This window comes from Hydra vulgaris, chromosome 10 (assembly GCF_038396675.1).
Source record: "Hydra vulgaris chromosome 10, alternate assembly HydraT2T_AEP".
NCBI lineage: Eukaryota > Metazoa > Cnidaria > Hydrozoa > Anthoathecata > Hydridae > Hydra > Hydra vulgaris.
In genome coordinates this window covers 23,883,053-23,906,736 of record NC_088929.1, presented here as the reverse complement: position 1 = coordinate 23,906,736, position 23,684 = coordinate 23,883,053, and the positions used below count along the sequence as shown (strand labels likewise).

Genomic DNA, 23,684 nt, shown 5'->3' with positions numbered 1-23,684 from the left:
TAACAGCATCAGTACCGTTAACAACACTTTTAAAATCATTACTGATTTTTTTAGTTTTTTTCCTTCAATGATTAATGTTACTGCAGCTTCTGCCACCATTTTCACGAATTCTCCATCAACACCATTAGTTCATTTTTTTTGATATGAACACCGGCTTTCTGAGCTTGTTTGAAATAATAGTTCGATTTTACCTGCACAGTGCATATTGGACTGCGTTAGTTGTTTTGGGAAACAGCAGGCGCTGGTAATTCCCATTTGAGTTTCCCTAATGCAACTAACAAATTCTTGCAATGTGTCCAAAGTTTCCACATCTGAAACATTTTTTATTCCTTCATTAAAAATTTGTTTCTTTGAAAAACAGATTCTAGCAACATGTCCAGACTTGCCGCAATTATAGCAGTTAAAATCAGTAGTGTATGGTTTCTTTGCATGGTTCAATACATACTGCTAATTGAACACAAATATTTTCACTTGTGCTACTTTGAAATTTCACCTGGTAATCCAGTTATGAACGCTCTTAGCAATAATTCTTTGCTTTCAATATTAGCCAAACCCGTAAGTTGCCCGCTCGGAAATCGGCTAGCAAATTGCTCTCCTGGAAAAAAAAATCGTTTTGACATTGGAAGTTTTCATTCTAAGGTCTTCAATTGTTGAAGTTATCTTTGAAATCTTGTAATTATTTCCAATAATTACAAGATTTCCCCAAATTTTCAGCAACAAAAAAAAAGTCTTCACATATCTTCAAAAAATGCTAAAAAAAACAACTCTTCTATGAACTAAAACAAATTTATTTTCATAATTAACATAAAGCTGATAAAAATATAGATGAATCCGTTAAAAATAGAACAGCAAATAGGTTTCAAGAAAAATGACGCACCTTCATTTTCTGCATAAATCCCAAATAAACGTCAATACAAAAAATATTCGAAGATAATTGGCAAAACTTTTTTCTTGACTGATTGATGAACGAATTTAAATAGTTTTGGACTTTTATTTGGACTAATTTTCATTTAGTTTTTATTAGACGTAAAATATTTTAGTTTTATAATAACATAATCTTTACTACTTTAAGGTAGAATGAGAGATACTATATTATCTTATTATAACATAAAAACCAATAATTGTATAACGTAATGCTTTGGAAATTTTTCTTCCGTAAAATGGCGCATTAAATGGTGAACAAAATTTATTGAAAAAGTAAAATACTTTTTGCAAAGTTTCTCATAAAGTAATTTTTACACAAGTAATTTTACCTTTAAAAATATTGAAGCGTATATTTCAGAGTTTCATGTTAAGGTATATTTAAAATTTAAATATTTGAAAATAAATAGTTTACAAAAAAAAAAAAAAAAACCAAACTTAAATTTTCGTGCATATACCATCTGTACTTATGCACATTCAAACTTAGAAATTAAAGAAAAAGGATAAAAAAACTGAATAGGGAAATTTGAAATTTGATTCAGTAAAAATAAAATAAAATATTATGCAACATATTATACAAAAATCGCACGATAAAAACGCTCAGTACAACGATAAAAACGCTCAGTACTGATTTCTTTTTATTCGTTTGCAGTACGAACATATATTCTCAATTCGTAAACATAAAGCTAATGAAGGTTAAGCGTTTAACAAGTGTCTTGATTTTGCATAAAATTTCATTTCAAAAATGAGAACACGACTTTCACTTTTTGTTATAGTAAATCCTCTAAGAATCTAACCTTATAAGGACCTAATCCTATAAGGATTTACGATTTGGAATCGCTTAACAATTCTATGATAATGAGATTTACAAATTTTTCTTTTAAATTAAAAGTATATCTCCCAATGATTTTGGTGGACGTCCTCTTTTTGATTTAATAGTTTCCTCAAAGTTTGTCAAAGGCTTATCGCATACATTATCTACGTGACTTTTCATGTGATAACGAAGCTGTGTAGCTTGAGGGTAGGCTTGAGCACACATTCCACACTTGTAAGGTTTCACGCCAGTGTGAATTCGTTCGTGTTGATTTATCTTAAAAAAAGGAAAAAATTTGCCATATATTGAAACTAGTTTTGATATTTGAGAATCATAGCATACTAAAAAACATTAAAAAAATTGTACCTGACTTTTTTGTTTGAAAGATTTTGCACAATAACTGCAGTGGTAAGGTCGCACATTAGTATGTGTTCGTAAATGTTGATCAACATGACAGCGTTGACGAAACTTTCTTCCGCAAACATGACACACAAATGGACGTTCTTTAGTTTCTTCTTCTCCACATTGTAAAGGAACTTGTTTAGGACTCGAGTTATCTGAGAGACTATCGTCATTTTTTGAATAAATATCATTAAAGTTTATTACGATTTTTTCTGATTGATTTAAGCACGAGTTAGCACCGGTCTTCTGTTTTAATGTTACAAGATCTGATGAATTTTGCTGAAGAACTATTTTCCTATGACATTCCTTCGGAAAACATTGAAAAGAGCTATCCATATCAACAACCATCTGTTAGTTTTTTTTGTGTTAAATTTTGTGCTAAATAAAAATAACTATATATATATATATATATATATATATATATATATATATATATATATATATATATATTATATATATATATATATATATATATATATATATATATATATATATATATATATACATACATATATACATATATATATATATATATATATACATATATATATATATGTCTATATATACATACATGTATATATATATACATGCATATATGTATGTATATATATATGTATGTATATATACATAAGTAATATATATATACATATGTACACACACACACATATGTAAACAAATTCATTCATTCAAATTTCAAATATATAAACATCTATAACAGTCTTTTTATAATAGATTTAGCAAACTGAAACCTCACTATACAACTGCTTGTTTTTTATTTCTCTTTTGTGCTTGGAGTTCTTCGGGAAGAAAGACTCTGTAGAGTACCAATTACAAAAAGTAATGTGGATGATCCCATATGACATTAATATTTCATATGGGATCATACAAGTCGTTAGTGAAAAATATAAGATCAACAAATTGTTGGTGAGATATGAATAATTTTATTTTTCTAATAATTTTATTAATCTTATTTTTTTAACAAAATTTTTTCACATATACACACACACGCACCAAAATTTTTAAACAACACTTCAATCTAAAATTCAATGGAATATGACGTTTTACACTGAAAAGCTTTTCAACGTAAAACGTCATATACAATTACACAAATAGGTCAAATATACAAACAAACAAAATATATATATATATATATATATATATATATATATACACATACATATGAATATATATATATATATATATATATATATATATATATATATATATATATATATATATATATATATATATATATATATATATATATATATATATATATATATATATATATATATATATATATATATATATATAAAAGACAAACTAAATATAAATGTTTAAAAAACTTTTTAACATCTCTATAAATATATTTAAATATACTTCACGATAACTTCAACTTTCCATTTATTGCAACTTTAACATAAGTTTTATTCAATTTTTTTAAATATATACACAATATCACAAAATAATTATGCAGGATTTTCCTCATTTTCACTTTTTACATGCTCGTTTTGTTGCTTCACTGGTAAATTATAATTGTCAATCACCAAGTTATTGCATTCAACAATACTAAATACAAAATGCAAGCAACCTAATTTAACATAACTGCCATGATGCAAAACTGCAGTGCCTTCCCAACCTGCACCACTACCGCCAATCAAACTTGATGCACTAGCTCTGCAATTACAGCTTTTAGTAATAAATTCTGTACCTAAACCTTTTGTTGTTCTTCCTAAAGGAGGTTTTTTCTTCTTTAGCTCAAAATCCTGGTATTTTGATTCTATCTTAGCATTACTTGAAGTAATATGAAGTTTAAGTTTCTCTGAGAAGTCACAGGAATAAAGAACATTATCCACAATCGTTCCATGTTCAGAATAATTTAATAATTCAAACTGCTGTGTTTCCTAAAAAAAAAATCGTTTTATTTAAAAGGAACAATAACTTCAAAAAACTATTTAGTCAAAGTGTTGTTACATCGAGGGAGATGAAAAAAAGTATAGCATCACGATATATATATATATATATATATATATATATATATATATATATATATATATATATATATATATATATATATATATATATATATATATATATATATATATATATATATATATATATATATATATAGAGATATATATATATATATATATAAGGTAATGTTTTCTACATATAGAGAGCTTGATGTTCTTAAAGAACAGAGCAAAAGTAAATTAAATTAGTAAGTTAAAATTATATAAATAAGTTTTATAGCTAAGTTTTTTGCTACTATATACATACATATATATATATATGCATATATGCATACATATATGATATATATATATGCATATATATACACACATATATGTGTATACATGTGTGTATATATTTATATATATATATATATATATACTTGGAGTCATGTTAACTACCATGTGTTATTATTTAAATAATATAATTTGCCCTACTTTGTATTGAGCACTCTATACTAGTATTATAGTATACCAGTATTATAGTATACTCTATACCAGTATTATAGTATTATAGTATACCAGTATCAACACAACTCTTATTATTATTTTATATATATATATATATATATATATATATATATATATATATATATATATATATACATATAGATATGTATGTATATATCTATGTATGTGTATAAATATATATCTATGTATGTGTATATATATGCGGTAGTGGTGTAGTGGTAAAGCGCTTGCTTCATAAGCGAGAGGTTCCGAGTTCAATCCCCACCACATCCCTGGTAGTACCGTGCTCAACTTGTTTCTCCGCGCAGCGGCCTTGTTTGACGAGGTTCGTGTTTCAGAGTTATAGAGTTGAGAGAGGGTTATAACCACTATTAAGTAGCCTCCTCATCTGTAGTGGCCTTCTTGGCCTTGAGGAGGTGAATAACAAAAAAAAAAATATATATATATATCTATGTATGTGTGTATGTATATATATATATATATATATATATTTATTTTATATATATATATATATATATATATATATTTATTTTATATATATATATATATATATATAAATATATATATATATATATATATATATATATATATATATATATATATATATATATATATATAATAATTAACAAAAATAAATTAATTTTTCCAGTCTTTAAAATTAAAAAAAACCTAAAACTGACATTTTATGGTAAAAACTTAAAGACGATTATGCAAGGGTATATATATATATATATATATATATATATATATATATATATATATATATATATATATATATATATATATATATATATATATATATATATATTTAAACATATTTATAAAGAAAAAAAAAAATACTCTTCAGTCCCTGTGTAACAAGATTTAGCAACAAATATATACATAATGCGGTACAAAGATGACAGATGGCAATAAAACCATTATTGTACAAGCCAAACTAATGCAATATTGCTAAATGCAAACAAACTTAATGAATTCACAGCTGCCCCCACATAGATTTTGTAAGTAAAACATGGTTCATGAGCCAATCAGTTTTGCATCTGGACCATTACGACATGTTCTGTAAAGTTAGAGTTGCCATTTATGTTCACAAAGACCTACATCTGTCAAAATTGATTATGAAGCACTTATAAACATAGACTATGAGCAAACTCGATGTTTGATAAACATAAACAATGAAAATACATTAATAGGTTGTTTATATTGACTGCCATCTACCTCAAGATACATAAATGATCTGTCAATTGATACTACAATTAGAAAAAGCATCATTCATACAAAGTTACTAGCCAGCTCATATGGTACCGTATGTGTAACTGGCCCTGAAAATAACCCGGCTATAAAATTCATTGTTATGCTCGACAAAAGCTCCCTCGCTTAATTTGTTAACTTTCCCACATTCATACAAGCGGATGAACAACATAAAACCACTATCGACAACGTAATGTGACAACATAAATCAATGTGATAAAATGACAAATAAAAAACCTACATTAGATTTGCCACTTGTAATGACTAAACGAGCTCATTTTGCCACATTGGTTTGACAAGGTTCTAACTGATTTTTTTTATATTAGAAGAATAGCAAACAAATCTTTTTTTCTTTTTTTTTTTAATGTCTAAATAAAAATATTTATATGATTATTTTTTGTTTATTTATGTATTTTTATACATCATCAAAATAAAAAATATATAAACAAATAAAAAAACAATATAAATAGTTTTAATAATACATTAAGAAAAAAGATTTTTTTGTAAATTCTTCTAATATAAAAAACTTCAGTTAGAACCTTATCAAACCAACATGACGATTTAGTAATCAAATGGAACTTTCTAGATACAATGAAAAACTAAGTACATCTTTAACTAAGTAAAAAATTTAATCACTACAAAGGCGATTACAAATCACTAAAAAAGAGCTTGACAAAATTGAATGGGAAAACATCCTTGATAACTCAAACGCAAATGAATGCTACAATAAATTACTGAACTTATACTATGACCTATGTAAAAAATTCATTCTGAAAAAAGACTTAATTTAAAAACTAAAAAAACACTATGGGTGACTAATAAAATAAAAAACTTAAGACATTGCTGTGGAAACAAAAGGTAGCCTCAAAATGGAAAAAAAACTAGTAAAAGAATACAGCAAAACAAGCTGAGATATTAAAAAAAACATTGAAAAAAGCAAAACAAAACTTTGAAATCAATTTAGCAATTGACAATAGAAATGCGGAAAATATTTTTTCATATATAAGTAGTAAATCAAAAATATCCACTTCAATACAAGACCTCAAATCTGACAGCAGTGCACTAAAAAAAATTAAAAAGGACATAGCCGATATAATAAACAATTAATTCAAGTCCGTCTTCAGTAAAAAATAACACACAAAGCCACACATTCAGCCAAAAAACGAATATGACAATTGACAATATAAAAATCACGGTGGACAAAGTAGCAAGGTTACTAACTCAAATTGATGAAAACAAATTGCAAGGAGCAGACAGTTGTTCACACATTTATGCTAAAAGCACTGACCAAAAAACTTGCCAAGCCACTACTGATCATATTCAACATCTCACTGCATTCAGGAGTAGTACCAACAGCATGGCCATATGCAAATGTAACACCAATGTTTAAAAAAAGAAGCCCAACAGATCTTGGAAACTACAGATTGATGATCAGCTTGATGTCTGTCCCATGTAAAACTATGGAAAAATAGTTAGGAATGAACTTGTCAACTACTCCACAAAAAACAACCTTTTTTGTATCAAACAACATGGTTTCGCTCTAAATAAATCATATACGACAAACCTTCTGGAAATTATAAAGCACCAAAACCATGGCAAAGAAAATACCACTAGATATCATACTTCTTGACTTTCATATGTATTTGATTTAGTACAACATTTAAGCTGAAAAAGTGAGCAAATAACAGATCAACTACTTGTATGAACTTGCTCATTTTTAACAAATCAATGACAGCAAGTTGTTCTAGACAATAAATCATCTGGATGGGCGCCAGTGTCTAGTGGTATTATCTGTGCTAGGAATAACTCTATTTGCCATCTGCATAAACAACCTCCCAGACAACAAAAATATTTGTAGACAACACAAAACTAATAGCACCAATAGCCAGGAAATGAAGTAAAATGAAGTAAAAGTAAAAATGATACTAAAAGCAACCAAAACAACCTTGACAAGATAACTGATTGGTGCAACTAAATAGTCATAAAAATATATTAAAAATATATTTTTATGACTATTTAGTCCTAACACAATATATAAATGCAATTTTTGTGCTAAATACAAGAATTATTTATTCACAGTGTTCTTTTGAAAACAAGACACTCATTTAGGACATCTGTGGTTTTTTTGTTGTAAACTCATCAACTCATAAACCACATTAGCTTGTAACCTTTTAGAGCACTTATTTTTTAAAGGTTGATGGTAACACATTATAATATACAACCACAACGAACTAAGTATGTGATGGGATAATAAAATGTCCCCCCCCCCCCTTATTTACATTAAAAAAATTCAAATAAAAAATTATATGAAAGTTTTTCTTTTAACTTTATACAAAATATCATTGCAACCTTTTCTCTTCCCCAACCTCATCTATTTACCATAGATGATTCCATGATGACTTTGTACCATCACTTTATATCAAGTTTGTATAAGCCATACAAACAACAATTGTGAACACACCGTTAATAAAAATGTGTTTTTTTAATTTCAAAGAAAAATAAAATAAATTTTTCAAAAATAAGATAAAAAAATATCAAATGTCTTATTTTGACCAGTTGGAAAATGTTTAATGAGTTTTGAAATTTTTAACAAAAAAGAGACAACAGAGCTATGTATGCTTGTTTCAGTTTATCAAGCACTTTGATCTTTGATCTAAACATATGGGATGTAACACACATAAAACTAAATATTTCTAATTTTCCATATAATTAAATTTTAATTACCCTTTAATTTTTTAATTTCCTTAAGTGAACATGTCTTAAATGAACAAACAACCAAGAAGTTTGGCTTTGAAACTCTGCAAATTTCAGAAATTTTTCTTGTATCATGTTTGTATATAATATTGAAATTATTATGGTTTTTTGTGAGATTGTCTAGTGTTTCTGACAGAAACTTTTGACTTGCAATGGCCATGTTTCTATCACATTCTGTAGGTGTCATGCCTATACAGAATATAACAGAGTTCTAATTAGTAGTGAAATAGTAATGCTGTCAAGTTTTTCAGTTTTATGAACTAGATAATAAAATCAATCTAAAACTTTTCATTTTATATTTTGCCTAGCACATAAATTGCAAATTAGTTTGATATCTTTTATATTTGAGATAATTGATAATCTAAAATCATGCTGCATAGAACATTCATCATCAGACCATCTGTTTCCAATAGTCAAAAAATTTATATATATATATATATATAAGTATAAATTTATATATATATATATATATATATATATATATATATATATATATATATATATATATATATATATATATATACTTATATAAATATATATATATATATATATATACTTATATAAATGTATATATATATATATATATACTTATATAAATATATATATATATATATATATATATATATATATATATATATATATATATATATATATATATATATATATAGTGTATTTTAAAATGTTTTTCTGTGAACGTAATGTTGTTTAGTTCATCCAACGTAATTTTCTTAAGGGTAAAAGTTAGTCATGTGACTTACGCTTTTATTATTATTGGTTTAGTTATAAATAACTTGGACAACTGTATTTTTTACGCAGTAAACATTGGACAACAGTGGTTGTGTCAAAGTTGCCCTTTTTTTTTAAATGACCGTAGAGCCTTAAAACATAGTTTTTTTGTTATGAATTTTAAAACTAAAATAGCTTAGTACTAAAATATCATAAAAATATATAAAACTTGAAATTTTTAAAAAGTGGACATCTGTGGTTTTACCCGTGTGGTCTTCATATATATATACATACATACATACATACATACATATATATATATATATATATATATATATATATATATATATATATATATATATATATATATATATATATATATATATATATATATATATATATGTGTATATATATATTTATATATAAATATATATATATAAAAATATATATTTATAAATATATATATATATATGTGTATATATATATATATATATATATATATATATATATATATATATATATATATATAAGTGTATATATATATTTATATATAAATATATATATATGCGGTAGTGGTGTAGTGGTAAAGCGCTCGCTTCATAAGCGAGAGGTTCCAAGTTTGATCCCCACCATGTCCCTGGTAGTACTGCGCTCAACTTGTTTCTCCGCGCAGCGGCCTTGTTCCTCAAGGTTCGTGTTTCGGAGTTCATAAGCGAGAGGTTCTGAGTTCCATCCCCACCACATCCCTGGTAGTACCGTACTCAATTTGTTTTTCTGCGAGGCGGCCTTGTTCGTCAAGGTTCGTGTTTTGGAGTTATATAGTTGAGAGAGGGTTATAACCACTATTAAATAGCCTCCTCATCTGTAGTGGCTTTCTCGGCCTTGAGGAGGTGAATAACAATATATATATATATATATATATATATATATATATATATATATATATATATATATATATATATATATATATATATATACATATATATATATATATATATATATATATATATATATATATATATATATATATATATATATATATATATATATATATATATATATATATATATATATATATATATATATATATATACAATGAAAAATGTATGTCAAACAAAATCTCAACTTCAAAAAAATTTTTTTTATATATTTCTTTAAAGGTTTGTAAGAAATTAGTACAAAATATATTTAACACTAGAGGCCTTTCAATGTTTCATCAGTAGTGTTAGTTTAAGTGCTGTTATGTACAAATTTATTTATTTTTTGTTACAAAAGTATTTTTTAATCAATTAATGTATTGTTGCTATTAGTTACCATTGTCTAATACTTTTTAAAACAGGAAGTGTTAGTTAAAAGTATCATGCTTTTGTTTATGCAAATGACTTTCATAAGATAATAAATTTTTATCACTTTTAAGTTCCAGAAATACAAAAAGCTGGAAAAATGGTTCCATTTTTTTTTTTTTTATACGTTGGCAATCATATACATGATTGTCAAACCTGTCTGTTGAATGGCCAGTTCTGCAACTTGAAATATGACCATTAGTGCGATTTCTCAAATTGTTTGTTTTTCCAGTATACGTTGATTGACCATTACAAGACAAACATTTTAGATAATAAATGACATTCTTGCTGCTACAAGTAATGTGACTTTTAATGTTCCAAATAGTACCGTTTGATGTTACGAAATTATTTACCTCTTGTAGGTAAAATAAACAAATTTTGCAACGACTATCATTACATTTAAAAATTCCTATCTTTTTGTTATTAGATGTTGTGGAGTTAAATTTAGCGGAAGTAAGTTGTCTCAGTAAATTTGGTGGTTGTTTGTAAGCTATTACAGGATTTATGTTAGAAAATATTTTTTGTATTCTTTCACTGGTGGATAAACTGAGTAGAAGTTTGGTTTTAGTTAATTTAGGTTGCTGTAAAATGTAGTGACTAAAGGAACGACTTCATTAGGTTTCTTTTGTTGAGCTGGTCCTTGTAGTTTTGCATTATGAAATGCTTTTTCAATAACAATGTCTGGATAATTACATTCTTTCAGCCATAATTTAAGCTCTGCTAAACGCAGGTTTTCGGTGATATAATCAGATGTAAATACAATTATTCTTTTTGCAAGACTATAAGGGATGTTCTTTTTGGTGTGGCAAGGATGATGACTGTTAAAATTAAGATAATCGTGTGTGTTTGTTTCTTTATAAAATATGTCAGTTTTGATATATTTGTTATTTTGAAGAATAACAGAAATGTCTAAAAAATTAATTATATTATAAATATTTTCTTTTTCAACTAATTCAATGCCATAGTCAATTGTGAAGGTAATTGAATTGTTTAATTCGGCGAGTGACAATTTAAATTTGTTTATATCTAAGTGTTTAGGCCATATGTTAAAACCATCATCAACATATCTAAAGTAGAACTGTTCAATAGTATGAACCTCGTCATTCGAAAAAAATCTTGGTAGAATTTTTGGAAAAAGTATTGTTTCTTTTAAGAAACCTATCGAAAGACATGCATAGTCTGGTGCAAAGTCTGTACCCATGGCTGTACCTGTGATTTGGTGAAATAATTGATTATCAAAGAGGAAATTATTGTTTTTTAAAATAAATGATGCTGATTCTATAATGAAATTGGTAGTAATTCGTTCAGGTATTAGATTTTTATGTTTTTCAACCCAAAATTTTAATGCTTCTAAACCAAGGTTGTGGGGAATTGTAGTGTAAAGGTTAACAATGTCACATGTTAGTATAATACTATCTAGCTCTACTTCTCTAGGAATTTTTCTTAAGAAGTCCCAATCATCTTTTATATAAGTTTTTTGCTTCCGTACAATAGGAGATAGAATTACGTGCAGAAATTGGCTTAAATGTGACGTAGGTGAGTCAATTCCTGCAATAATAGGTCGACCCTTTAAATCGATTGGTGGTTGCATTTCAATAACTAGAGAATTAAATTCTTGAACTTTTTTGATTATTTCTTTACATTTGTGAATTTTGGGAATTACATAAAAATTGCTTGATTTCCATTCAAATTTTGTAATGTAGTCTATCTCGTTTTGTGTTAAGCATTTATGTTTATCAATCATTTTAAAAAGATTTTTGAAAACTAGTTTATCAGAGTTTAAGTTTGTTTTTTCATCTATCATATTCAATCACATACGGCCCTATAAAAATGTATTTATGAAAATCAAAAGCTGATGCTTTTGATTTTCATAAATACATTTTTATAGGGCCACTCCAAGCTGGCTCTTGGCCCTGGAGTAAAATTAAGTTGTAAAGCTTTAAAATCTTAATGCCATCTATAGAATCACATTGTAAATATGATTGTATAGACTTTGATATACAGCAAGTATTTAGGGCAGTCCCTAAATTATTGAGGTCTGGGAATAAATTGTCCTGTTGTTGGAGTGGCTCTTTTTTCATATTGTGTGGCTCTATTAATATTTAAATAATATGATGTTAAAAAATAATAAAGTTATTTAAAATAAATAACTTTATTATTTTTATTACAATTTGTTTCAAAAAAATAAATTATTTCAACACTAAATCGACTTAAAGTCAACTTCAAAAATATATTAGTCGATTTTAGTCAACAGTCAAATTAATTCACAACCGTGACAACACTAATGAAAAACCACACTTAATTACACTCTATGGCATCTAATTCGACAAAATTAAGGTTAGATTATAACAAAACACATTAATTTAATTAGGAAAATTAATTAAATTTATTGTTTTTTAAAAAACCACAAAAACGCAAAGTAAAAGACTAGAGTGTTTTTAAAAACATTCTGAATGTATTTATTTTTATTTTTAACTGTAAACATGTGCGGAGTGTCGCCACATCAACTATTTTATAGCCTGCTGCTACAAGGGAGTGTTGCTATGTTGACTATCTTAAAGCCTGCTGCTACAAGCAAGTGCTGCTACAGCATCTATCTTATAGCCTGCTGCTAACAAGGAAGTGCTGCTACACATCAACTGAGGGTTTGGTTGGGGCAGGTAGTCATCAAATAATTAAAAAAAAAAACTTTTTTTTAAAAAAAAACTTAAAACTGACCTGACAATGAAAAAATAAAAACGACCAAGCAAGAGTACATACACACACATACATATACACAGACATATATATGTATACATACACAGACATATGTGTGTGAGTGTGTGTGTGTATACACACACACATACATATATATACACATGTATACACACACATACATATGTGTGTGTGTGTGTGTATATATATATATATATATATATATATATATATATATATATATATATATAATATATTTCTTATGTTAATTCACCTCCCCAAAGGGGAGAAGGCCACCACAGATAAAATGGCTACTTAATTGTATTTATAACCCTCTCAACCCTATAACTCGAAAACACAAACCTTGACAATATATATATATATATATATATATATATATATATATATATATATATATATATATATATATATATGTATGTATGTACATATATAAATACATACATAGATATGTATGTATGTATGTATGTATGTATGTATGTATGTATGTATGTATGTATGTATGCATGTATGTATGTATGTATGAATATGTACACACACATACACACACATATGTATATACATATGTGTGTTTATACACACACACAGACACACTCAGAGCTTTTGCAAAACTACATATATATATCTACTATAGTGTGTATACATTTAGTAACACTTTTTTTAAATATGTTAATATTGTAAGTAAAACTTATAAAAATAATTTATTTTTATAAGTATATAGTTTAAACGTGTGCGTGCGTGCGTGTGTGTGTGCATAACAAAAACATAAAAAATTAAATTTTTAATTAGAATATTGTTATAAATACCAAAATTACCACCACCACCATTATCTCTAATTAGGTGCGAGATTTAAGGAATAAACTTATGAAAAAACATAATTCAAATGGTCTGATTAATTCATTATAATTCTGAAATCTATAACACCTAGATTTTTTATGAACAAAAAGCAACTGTTTCATATCGAAAATCAGAACTTCTAAAAATAAAAAAACTGCCATGACAATTAATACTGTAAAAATATAAAGTTAGCTTCTAAACTTAATACTCACATAACTAACTTGTAATATTTAATTTTAAAAATTTTAATTATTACTGAGATAATTCATAATTTTTCATTTTATTAAATATTTATGGCTATTATCTATTTATAGGTATTACATCATATATACATTATTAACCTAATTAAAATTATTTCTAGTTTCAATCAAATATTGTAATTACAAAAAATATATAATGTGTTGAAGCAGTGCAAAGTTATAGTCAAAATTTTAATGAGGTTTTTCTTAGAAAGCTAAGTTAAAAAATTGTAGAACTTATTGTTGTAAAATTGACTAATACTTAAAAAGTTAAAGAAACTAATGCTTTTCTCTAAATCGTTATGTTTTTTGCATTACAAGCTCAAAAAAAAATTTTTTTTGTTGAATTAATGTTTATTTCTTACAATATATAATTTTTAAAATTATTACTTTTTTTCCAATAAGATTTAATGCCTAAAACAAATTTAAAAAATTTTAACAATGATAATTTTAACATTATTAGTAATTTGTTAATATTATTAATTTTATTATTAATATAAGTTACAATCCCAATATTATTATAAACATTATTAATAGATTAATGGTATAACTATTTTTATTGTTATTATATTACTAAAAGTAATTTTTTATAAACTATTATTATTGTATATATTAAAAGAGGTTTCCACATTCGGTATGCTTGTTCTAATCATTATGCAAGATGGCTAATCACTTCAGCTAATGACCTGCATTTCTTTTCTTTGATGAATTTTAAATCAATTGACATTGAAGGTGAAACCATCAAATCTATTGAATAACACTTGGGTTACTTATCTGAGGAGGCTGGAATCATTCCTTTGCTTGACAACTCATATCTTTTCACATAACTGAGAGTTATGCAGAAAAGACTATAATGGGTCAGAAACTTATAAACATACCAAAGACCTAAAGCATTCTTAAGTTAAACATTCTAAAGCTTAACTAACTTAACTACTTAATTACCAACTCTCTCCTTACTACTTACTACTTAATTACCAACTCTCTCCTTACAAACCCCTGATTAACATTTATAGACAACAAAGAAAAATCTTCTTATCATCTTTCATTTGTAAAAAATCAGTTAGTAAAACTAAACATTTCATCAGAGCTTTGGAAAAAAATCAAAGACTTCAAGGTTGCAAAAAAATTGTACGCAATCTTTTTTGTGTTAATGATGTTGGAAAACTAGATATTAAGGAGGCCACACCTTTTTAAAATTGTTAGGATTAACAAAATATTTTTAATGAGAAGGAAATGAGTGACAACTTTTTTTTTTAATTTGAGAAACTGTTTTTCAATATAAATATAAATTATAGTAAAATATAAATTAATTTAATGGACCCATTGTCAATTTCATTTACCATTCGTATTAGAGAAAAGTTATAACTATATTATAAAGTTGGGTCCAAACACTTAAGGAATAAGTAATATATTGCTCAAACATTAAGGAAAAACAAAGTGTGAAATGACTTTTATGAAAATAAAAACACTTATTGAATTAAAAGCAAAAAAAAATATAGTGCACTTTAATAAAACACAAAACATAAAAGAAAAATGTTAAAAAACAGATATTTTCTAACATTTTTTTTTTTTAATGCTAAAAAAATTAAAGGGTAGCCCCAAACACATAATTTAAACAGGATTTCACTTCTTTTTAAATCATTAGGCACAAACTTAAAACATTATTTAACTTGAATTATACTACAAACACTCTAGTTAATAATCAGAAGCTGGAATAATATCAAAACAACTTTAGTGTGACTATTTCTGCAGGTTTATGGAACTTTTTTAAATTTAGAGTTTATGTCATTTAAGCCTGAGAAAAATTATAGGAACTTGATAACCTTTAAAGTTTTTTTTAAAGTTCTTAATACATTATAAAAAAATGGAGGGATATAAAGCATGTGAATGTGATAGTTTCTAGCGTATTCAATATTTATAAGATGTATGTCAATCCAAAATCAATAATTCATCAATTCATCAAGTTTTTAATTCTGTCATGAAGTGTCATCTACGTGGTATCTGATATATATCATAATTTAAATATTTTAGAAAAACTATTTTATTTAGTATATTTTAAAGTTTAGAAAATTAACATTTCAAAAAACTAGACTTAAAAAACTTTTTTTAATATCGCAAAGTATTAAAAAGTAAAAAAAAAATAATTAATGTATGAAGCTCAAGCTTATTTAAAGAAACATATCAACCTTATCAAAGATATGAAACATACAACCTTATCAAAGTTATGAAACATACAACCTTATCAAAGATATGAAACATACAACCTTATCAAATATGTGAAACATACAACCTTATCAAAGGTATGAAACATACAACCTTATCAAAAAAAAAAATGAAACATACAACTTTATCAAAGATACAAAACAACCTTATCAAAGAAATGAAACATACAACCTTATAAAAAAAAAACGAAACATACAACCTTATCAAAAAAAATTGTAGCATGTTTTCCAGATACGTAGTTGCAGAAACCATAGTTTGACAAACATAAATCCATATCAGCACCTGTAAATATCATGTAAAAATATCATGTGTCCTGAATACCAATACATATGTATGTATGTATGTATGTATGTATGTATGTATGTATGTATGTATGTATGTATGTATGTATGTATGTATGTATGTATGTATTTATTTTAGGGGTATGACTTTTTTTTCAACCCCATGCTCCTGTACTGTAGTTTGATGAACTTTTACCTACAAAGCCTGAAATGAACTATTATTTGCATATCTTTTGAAAAAAGTTCACCCCGCCATTGCCAAATCAATTTTGACATAAGTACTACTATGTATTCAAATGTATTTAGAATGTCATAGTCGTGTAATACAATAAATTTTCAATCCAACAATGACTCAGACCATTGACCTTGCTCTTGCTTGTTGCATAGAAGGAATAGAAGGTGCAATTAATCTTTATTTTTGCATGACAAATACATTTCCTTCATTACTTTGATTGCGCGCTCTGCGCATTGATTACTTCTGGGATCTGTATTATGGATGACTCTTGCTTCCAGTAATTTTTCAAAGAGCTTAAAGCCTTTTTGTATGGATTCAGTACTTCAGCCAAGTTATTAAAGTCGTTTACATTGTACAGTTGGTCTGTAAACCAATGATCTGCCCAGCCATATGATATAAATCGACATGCAGAACTATCCTTGTTGAAGGAATAACTCTGGAATTCCACCTCACATTGTTGATGTTGGGTAATTTCTGAAACCTGATCAAACTGTGTTTTCAGTTGTTCAAACTCTTTCAACAGTTGAGATACAAATAGATATTCCATGTTCGGCGATTGTGTTTTACTTCCAAGTTTTTCATCCATCACCAAACGGAGGATTCTATCTAATACAGGGTGTTGAAAACTGATAAACTGAGGTTTGTTGATGTGTTTCTCTGTGAACATTCGTTGCAATATTACAACAACACCATTCTTTTTTCCAGTGTTGAAGCTGGTGGTATCTGCAACAATTATCTGTACTGAAATCTAATAGGTAAAATTTATTGAGGACTTTAGAAATACCTCGAGCAATAATTTTTCCCCTGCCATCTACCAAGCTCACGACATCCAAATTGATTTCTCTTCTTTCATTTTTAAGAATGACCATTTGATAATCGATTCTGTTGATGTGCTTGCCATCAAAGTGTAAGGACCAACTTTCCACATGCAACTTTTCAATCATTTCAGCTTTTTTCAGCTTGATTGCCTTTGATTGTTGACTTGTAAATAGCTGATTGACATGGAGTTGGGATGTCAATGCCTTCACAATTGCTTGCATATATTAGCAGCTTTTTTTGTTGATACTCTTGTGTAGGTCACCAAGTTTTGCTTTTATGATGTTTTCTGCTTGATGTAGGAGTAGTCTCATCTTCTTCATTGTTCTTATATTCACTGTTATCAGCCTGTCAGAATCACTAAAACAAGGATAGTAAGATGACGAGTTGGATGACCTTTTAGAAAGTTTTTTTCTTTTAGAGGGATGGATGGTTTCTTTACTGGCCGCTTGGCCTGTAGAGTATTCCACTGTTCTGTTGCTTTCCACCTGGATATGGTACAATCCCTTGTCCTCAGAAGATAATCATGTTCCATCCACTTAAGTAGTATCAAAAAATTTCATCAAGGGGTTTGTAACTTCCCCACTTGACACATTCATCATAACATTTCAGTATTTTATCAAGCTTTGCTTATATAACTTGATCAGATACATGAGAAAAATTCAGTTTATTCTTCCACAATTTGGTGACTTCTTTGGAAATTTCCGCTATTCGCTCCTTCTTCCTTTGATTTTTGGTCAAAGGAAATGGTAGCATCCGTTAATTTGCTTTTGGAAAGCATTCTGCACTTTTCTTCAAGTGAATATTCTTCCAAAGGGACCATTTTTCTTCTTTTATGAGAGTCTTCAAATTTTACCAGATTAATGGTCCAGACATCCTTGTTCTTCTGAATGCTACTATCGCTAGGCTTGTACATCGCCATGTCTTGCTTCTGTAATAACTATAAAATTAGATAAGCTGCTATATATACACAGTCTAAATTATTATAGAATATTCTAAATTGTTCCAGAATGTTCTAAATTATTCTAGAATATTCTAAATTGTTCTAGAATATTTTAATTGTTCCAGAATGTTCTAAATTGTTCCAGAATATTCTAAAGCCATCTAAAATATTCTGAAATTTTCCAAAAGCCACCTGTATTAGTTGTAGCAGTAACAAGATTAAATAAATATCGATTCTTAATTTTAATTGCGCGGAGACCCTTTTTTACAACCTAGAGGAATTAAACATGTTTTCAATGCTTTCTAACAAAAGTTCATCGATTTATGACACGGGAAATTTTTTTTTAAAAAAAAAGTCAAAAAGTCATAACCCTAATATATATATATATATATATATATATATATATATATATATATATATATATATATATATATATATATATATATATACACACAACCATTAGCTAAAAATATTTTATATATAATCAATTATAAAATCAAAAATATTATTCGTTATATATAAAAACTACTATTTTTAATTTTATTGCATAAAATGATCATTATTTTAATAAAAAATAAAAAAATCCATTTCTTTTTTAACAAGATTTTTTTTAACTTTTTTTTTTCAAGATTCAAACCCAAAATTTATGTCCTTTACTTATGTAAATTTACGTTATTAATTAGTAAAAATTTTTAATAATCCAATCAAAATTGCAGTCATATTTAACAACAAACTTCACAAGAATTTTATATTTGAAGTTAATAGACCACTACCTAAATATTTTGATGTTACTTTTATTACAATTAAAAGTATTTAAAAATTCAAAACATACACACAAGTTTGAATCTTTTTTTGTTTTGTTTAACCCAATATCAAATATTTTTGATAGGATTAAGATCTTTTTTATTTTGAACTTGCTTTAAATTTTAAATTTGAAACTGATCAAACAAAAATAAAATTTTTTTTTCAATTGATCACTTTTAAATTTTTTAACTTTTTTACAATTTTAAATGATTAATAACAGAATTCAACAACTGAAAGGTTTTCTTGATAAAAAAAGTTTTGTCTTTTTATTGTCTTTTTACTAGTTTTGTCATTTTTAAAAATTATTTTGTTTATATTTTATGCTACACATTTATCTTATTATATATATATACTTTCTTGATAGTAAGAAACATATATATATATATATATATATATATATATATATATATATATACATATATATATATATATGTATTTATATATATATATATATTTTTTTAATTTTTTTTTTTAATACATCTTCGCTTCCAACAAGGCTGCAAGCACCCACTAATTAAAGTTGGAAGTTACTGAAAAAGAAAAGATGAAGATTGTAGAGCAAGATAACCATTGACAGACGACTTAAAAAATTGCAAATTATATGAATCAGGAAAGCAAGATAAAGGAAGCGAATTCCAAAGAGCTGATGTTCGAGGAAAAAAACTAGACGAATAAGCGTTTTTAGAGCACTTAGGAACAGTCACAGAAAAAGGATGACACTTAATTAAATGACGAGTAATACGAGAATGAATTATAATAGATGGCACAAGAGACGCTAGCTCTTTAGAGCAGTGCCCATTATAGTATTTATAGAAAACAGAAAGAGAAGCAATATTACGTCGATGTGATAATGTTTGGAGGTTGGCTTCAGGAACAGATCTAACTATGTTTACAATGCAATTTTGCACCTTGTCCAAAAGAGAAAGAGCATCATTAGAAGACCCGCCCCAAATATGGCAACAGTATTCCATACAAGATTTATTGAGATAGAGAATAGAATCCAAAGTAAGAAAGTCGAGCTCGATAAAGAGATGCAACCTTAGCAGATGATAATTGTGCAACTGATTTGATATATAGTTTCCAAGTAAGATCGAAATAAAAGTTTTTCCTAGAAGATGAAGGGTTGAAGGCTCATCGAGTACATCACCGTTCATAAATATAGGAAGACCTTACTTATTGCGATAACAATTGGCTGGAAAAAAACTTAGTTTTATTCGTATTGAAGTTCACAAGCCACTGTGAACCCCATGCTGTAGCAGAAGTGAGATCCATTTCAAGCTCAAATGCCTCCTCCAAGCAATCAGAGGGTGATGGTTTCTTATCACGACAAGAATAAATGGCAGTATCATCAGCAAACAATGCCACCTTAGATGTCAGAATATCTGGAAGATCATTAATGTAAATTAAAAAGAGTTCAGGGCCAAGGATAGAATCTTGAAGAACCTGTGAAGTTACAGAATAAGAAAAAGAGTGTTGTCCATTGAGGACAACTTTTATGCTACGATTGGAAAGGAAGGATTCAATGATCTTAAAGATGTTGCCGGACACACCATAAGAAGAAAGCTTATGGAGAAGACCAGCATGCCAAACTTTATCAAAAGCATTTGAAATGTCAAGAGCGATGGCCTTAACCTCTCCACCTTTATCTAATGTACGATAAAACCTATCGGTTATTACTGTTAGCAAATCAGCTGTAGAACGAGAAGATCGAAATCCATATTGATGGTCAGAAAGTAAGTTATTAGATTCAAGATGAGAAATTAGGTGTTTGTTAATTAAAGATTTAAAAACCTTGCTTATGATAGGAAGAAGACTTATGGGACGGTAGTTAGACGAATCAGATTGCTCTCCAGAATTTTTGAAGATAGGAATAACAGATGCCGCTTTCCAGCAGGCTGGAAAGCAAGACTCTGATAAGCACTTGTTGAATAGTTTTGAGAGTATAGACGACAGCTCCGGAGAACACTTCTGCAAGACAATAGCAGGTATGTTGTCCGGGCCACAAGCTGTAGAAGAGTCTAGGCAGGAAATCACTTTAGATACAGATGCTGGAGTCATATGAATGTCAAGCAATGGATCGACCTGTTTGTTGGCAATATCAGGTAGAACGCAACTAGTGGAATCAAAAGATGATATTGATGAAAAGTTTTTAGCAAACAATTCGGCTTTGTCTTTAGGTGAGGTGACAAAGTCTGAACCATACAAGAGAGGTGGAATTATAGATTTGCCTTATTATTGATATTATTAAAGATTCTCCAGAAGTCATGAGAGCCTAATTTTTGGGGTGAGATACGAGATTTCATGACCTGAAAATAGCGGGTTTTGGCGTTAGACAAAACCTTTATACAATTGTTTCTTGCAGTAACAAACAGACGTCTGTTTTCTGGAGAACTGTTTTGCTGATAAATATGGAAGTAACGGTTTCGATTGGCAATCGCAGCAGCACAGTGTGAAGAAAACCATGGAGGAGAGTGAGGCTTGACCTGGAATCGTCGAGAGGGAATAAAGATTCCATGCCAGCCTGAATCCACGAAGTTATGTAAGAAGCACATTTGTCGACAGGAAGACGAAAGATTTCTACCCATGGGCCATCACAAAGAAAATCACGGAAAGAATCCCAGTCAGCTTTACTGTAGTTGTAAGAGGTTCAATAATAGGGGAATCCAGGTGATGAAGAAGAATGAGATATTAGTTTTAGAGAGATCAAACTGTGATCAGAAGAACCTAAGGGTAAATGTGGAGAAACTGAGCACTGACTAGGATCAGAAACAAGACATAAGTCGAGTAGAGAAGGTAAATGATTCAGGTTGTCTGGAAAGCGGGTTGGAAAGTTGACTATTTAAGTTAGGGATTGAGAAAGGCAAAAGTTGTGGGCTTTAACGCCTGCCGAATCACTGACACTAGAGCCAAGCCATTCAGTGTGATGAGCATTAATGTCACCAACAACAACAATATTAGCTGACGGATAAAGAGAGACGGCTCGGTCAATATGATCAGAAATAACGTCAAAAAGTGTGCAGTCTTGAGATGAAGGAGAGCGATATAGAACAAAGAGAAAGGCAATGGAGTGAAGTGGTGCTAAACGAAAGCACATAAAAGAATAGTCTGTGGATTCAAACCTAGTTTCACAACAAATGGGTGAATTCTTACAAACGTAAATGCCCAGGCCAAGCATGTGACTATTGGAGTCTTTACGAATTAGAGGAAGATAACCATCAACACTAAGATCACAAGATGAGACAGCCGAACTCAAATTAGTCTCACAAAGAGCAAGTAGGTCTGGTGAACTTTGCAAGAGATAAGACTCAACAGAAGAAAAGTTTCTTCGAAGACCACGAATATTAGTGAACGATAGGTTTAGAGAACTTGGTGATGATGATGGTTTTTTGTGTTTTATAGTTTTTGGTACTTTATTCATTTTTAAATTGGATTGAAGAACTTGACTCAAAGCATAGATAGTACTCAGAACACCGTTTAATAGCCCAAGCAATTGCCTTATTACTACTAATAAACCCTAAGCCGTAACAAAGGGCTCCAAATGTGGCCTCCGCAATGCACACCAAAAGTACAAACAGGGACACCATCCATGCGCAACATGGCTATGGTTAATATTTTGGACATGGTTAATATTTTGGACATGGTTAATATTATGGACATGGGTAATATTATGGACATGGTTAATATTTTGATATTTTTCAGCTGTTGATGGAATCAGCCTCTCTGAGAGCTACCACAGAGTTCGGGAAACCTGACTACCAGCCGGCCTCAGAACCATAAAACTGAGTTTTAGAGCTGTAACCTCATTAGGAGATAATAGAATGAGTTGCCTAGTCATAAAAACAGAGACACAAGCAAAACCCATGCATTGAGTCAAGAAGATCCAGCATTCAACATCCTAAA

The 23,684-nt window shown here is 28.0% G+C and overlaps 2 protein-coding genes across 2 annotated transcripts in view; both read right to left on the bottom strand.

Moving 5' to 3' along the window:
* Positions 1-1,542: 1,542 nt before the first annotated feature.
* Positions 1,543-2,525, bottom strand: LOC105843155 (zinc finger protein 713). Its single transcript, XM_065807563.1, has 2 exons — positions 2,102-2,525; positions 1,543-2,011 (listed from the first exon to the last, which is right to left on the bottom strand). The coding sequence occupies exons 1-2, from the start codon at positions 2,483-2,485 to the stop codon at positions 1,802-1,804; spliced, it is 594 nt and encodes a 197-aa protein (XP_065663635.1). The 5' UTR covers positions 2,486-2,525; the 3' UTR covers positions 1,543-1,801.
* A 958-nt stretch (positions 2,526-3,483) lies between these two features.
* Positions 3,484-23,684, bottom strand: part of LOC100201164 (PHD finger protein 12) — a 68,115-nt gene continuing 47,914 nt past the window's right edge. Inside the window, exons 17-18 of the mRNA XM_065807562.1 lie at positions 16,905-16,987; positions 3,484-4,041 (exon numbers count right to left, since the gene is read on the bottom strand). Of these exons, the coding sequence (XP_065663634.1) occupies positions 3,607-4,041; positions 16,905-16,987 (518 nt within the window). The 3' untranslated portion in view covers positions 3,484-3,606. The remainder of the gene's footprint in view (positions 4,042-16,904; positions 16,988-23,684) is intronic.

What these genes read in the sequence shown, in the direction of transcription:
- LOC105843155 (XM_065807563.1), bottom strand. Translation starts at nt 2,485, where the DNA reads ATGGTTGTTGATATGGATAGCTCTTTTCAATGTTTTCCGAAGGAATGT. An exon ending in CTTTCAAACAAAAAAGTCAG is followed by an intron (nt 2,012 to 2,101) that starts GTACAATTTTTT and finishes CCTTTTTTTAAG; the next exon opens with ATAAATCAACACGAACGAAT.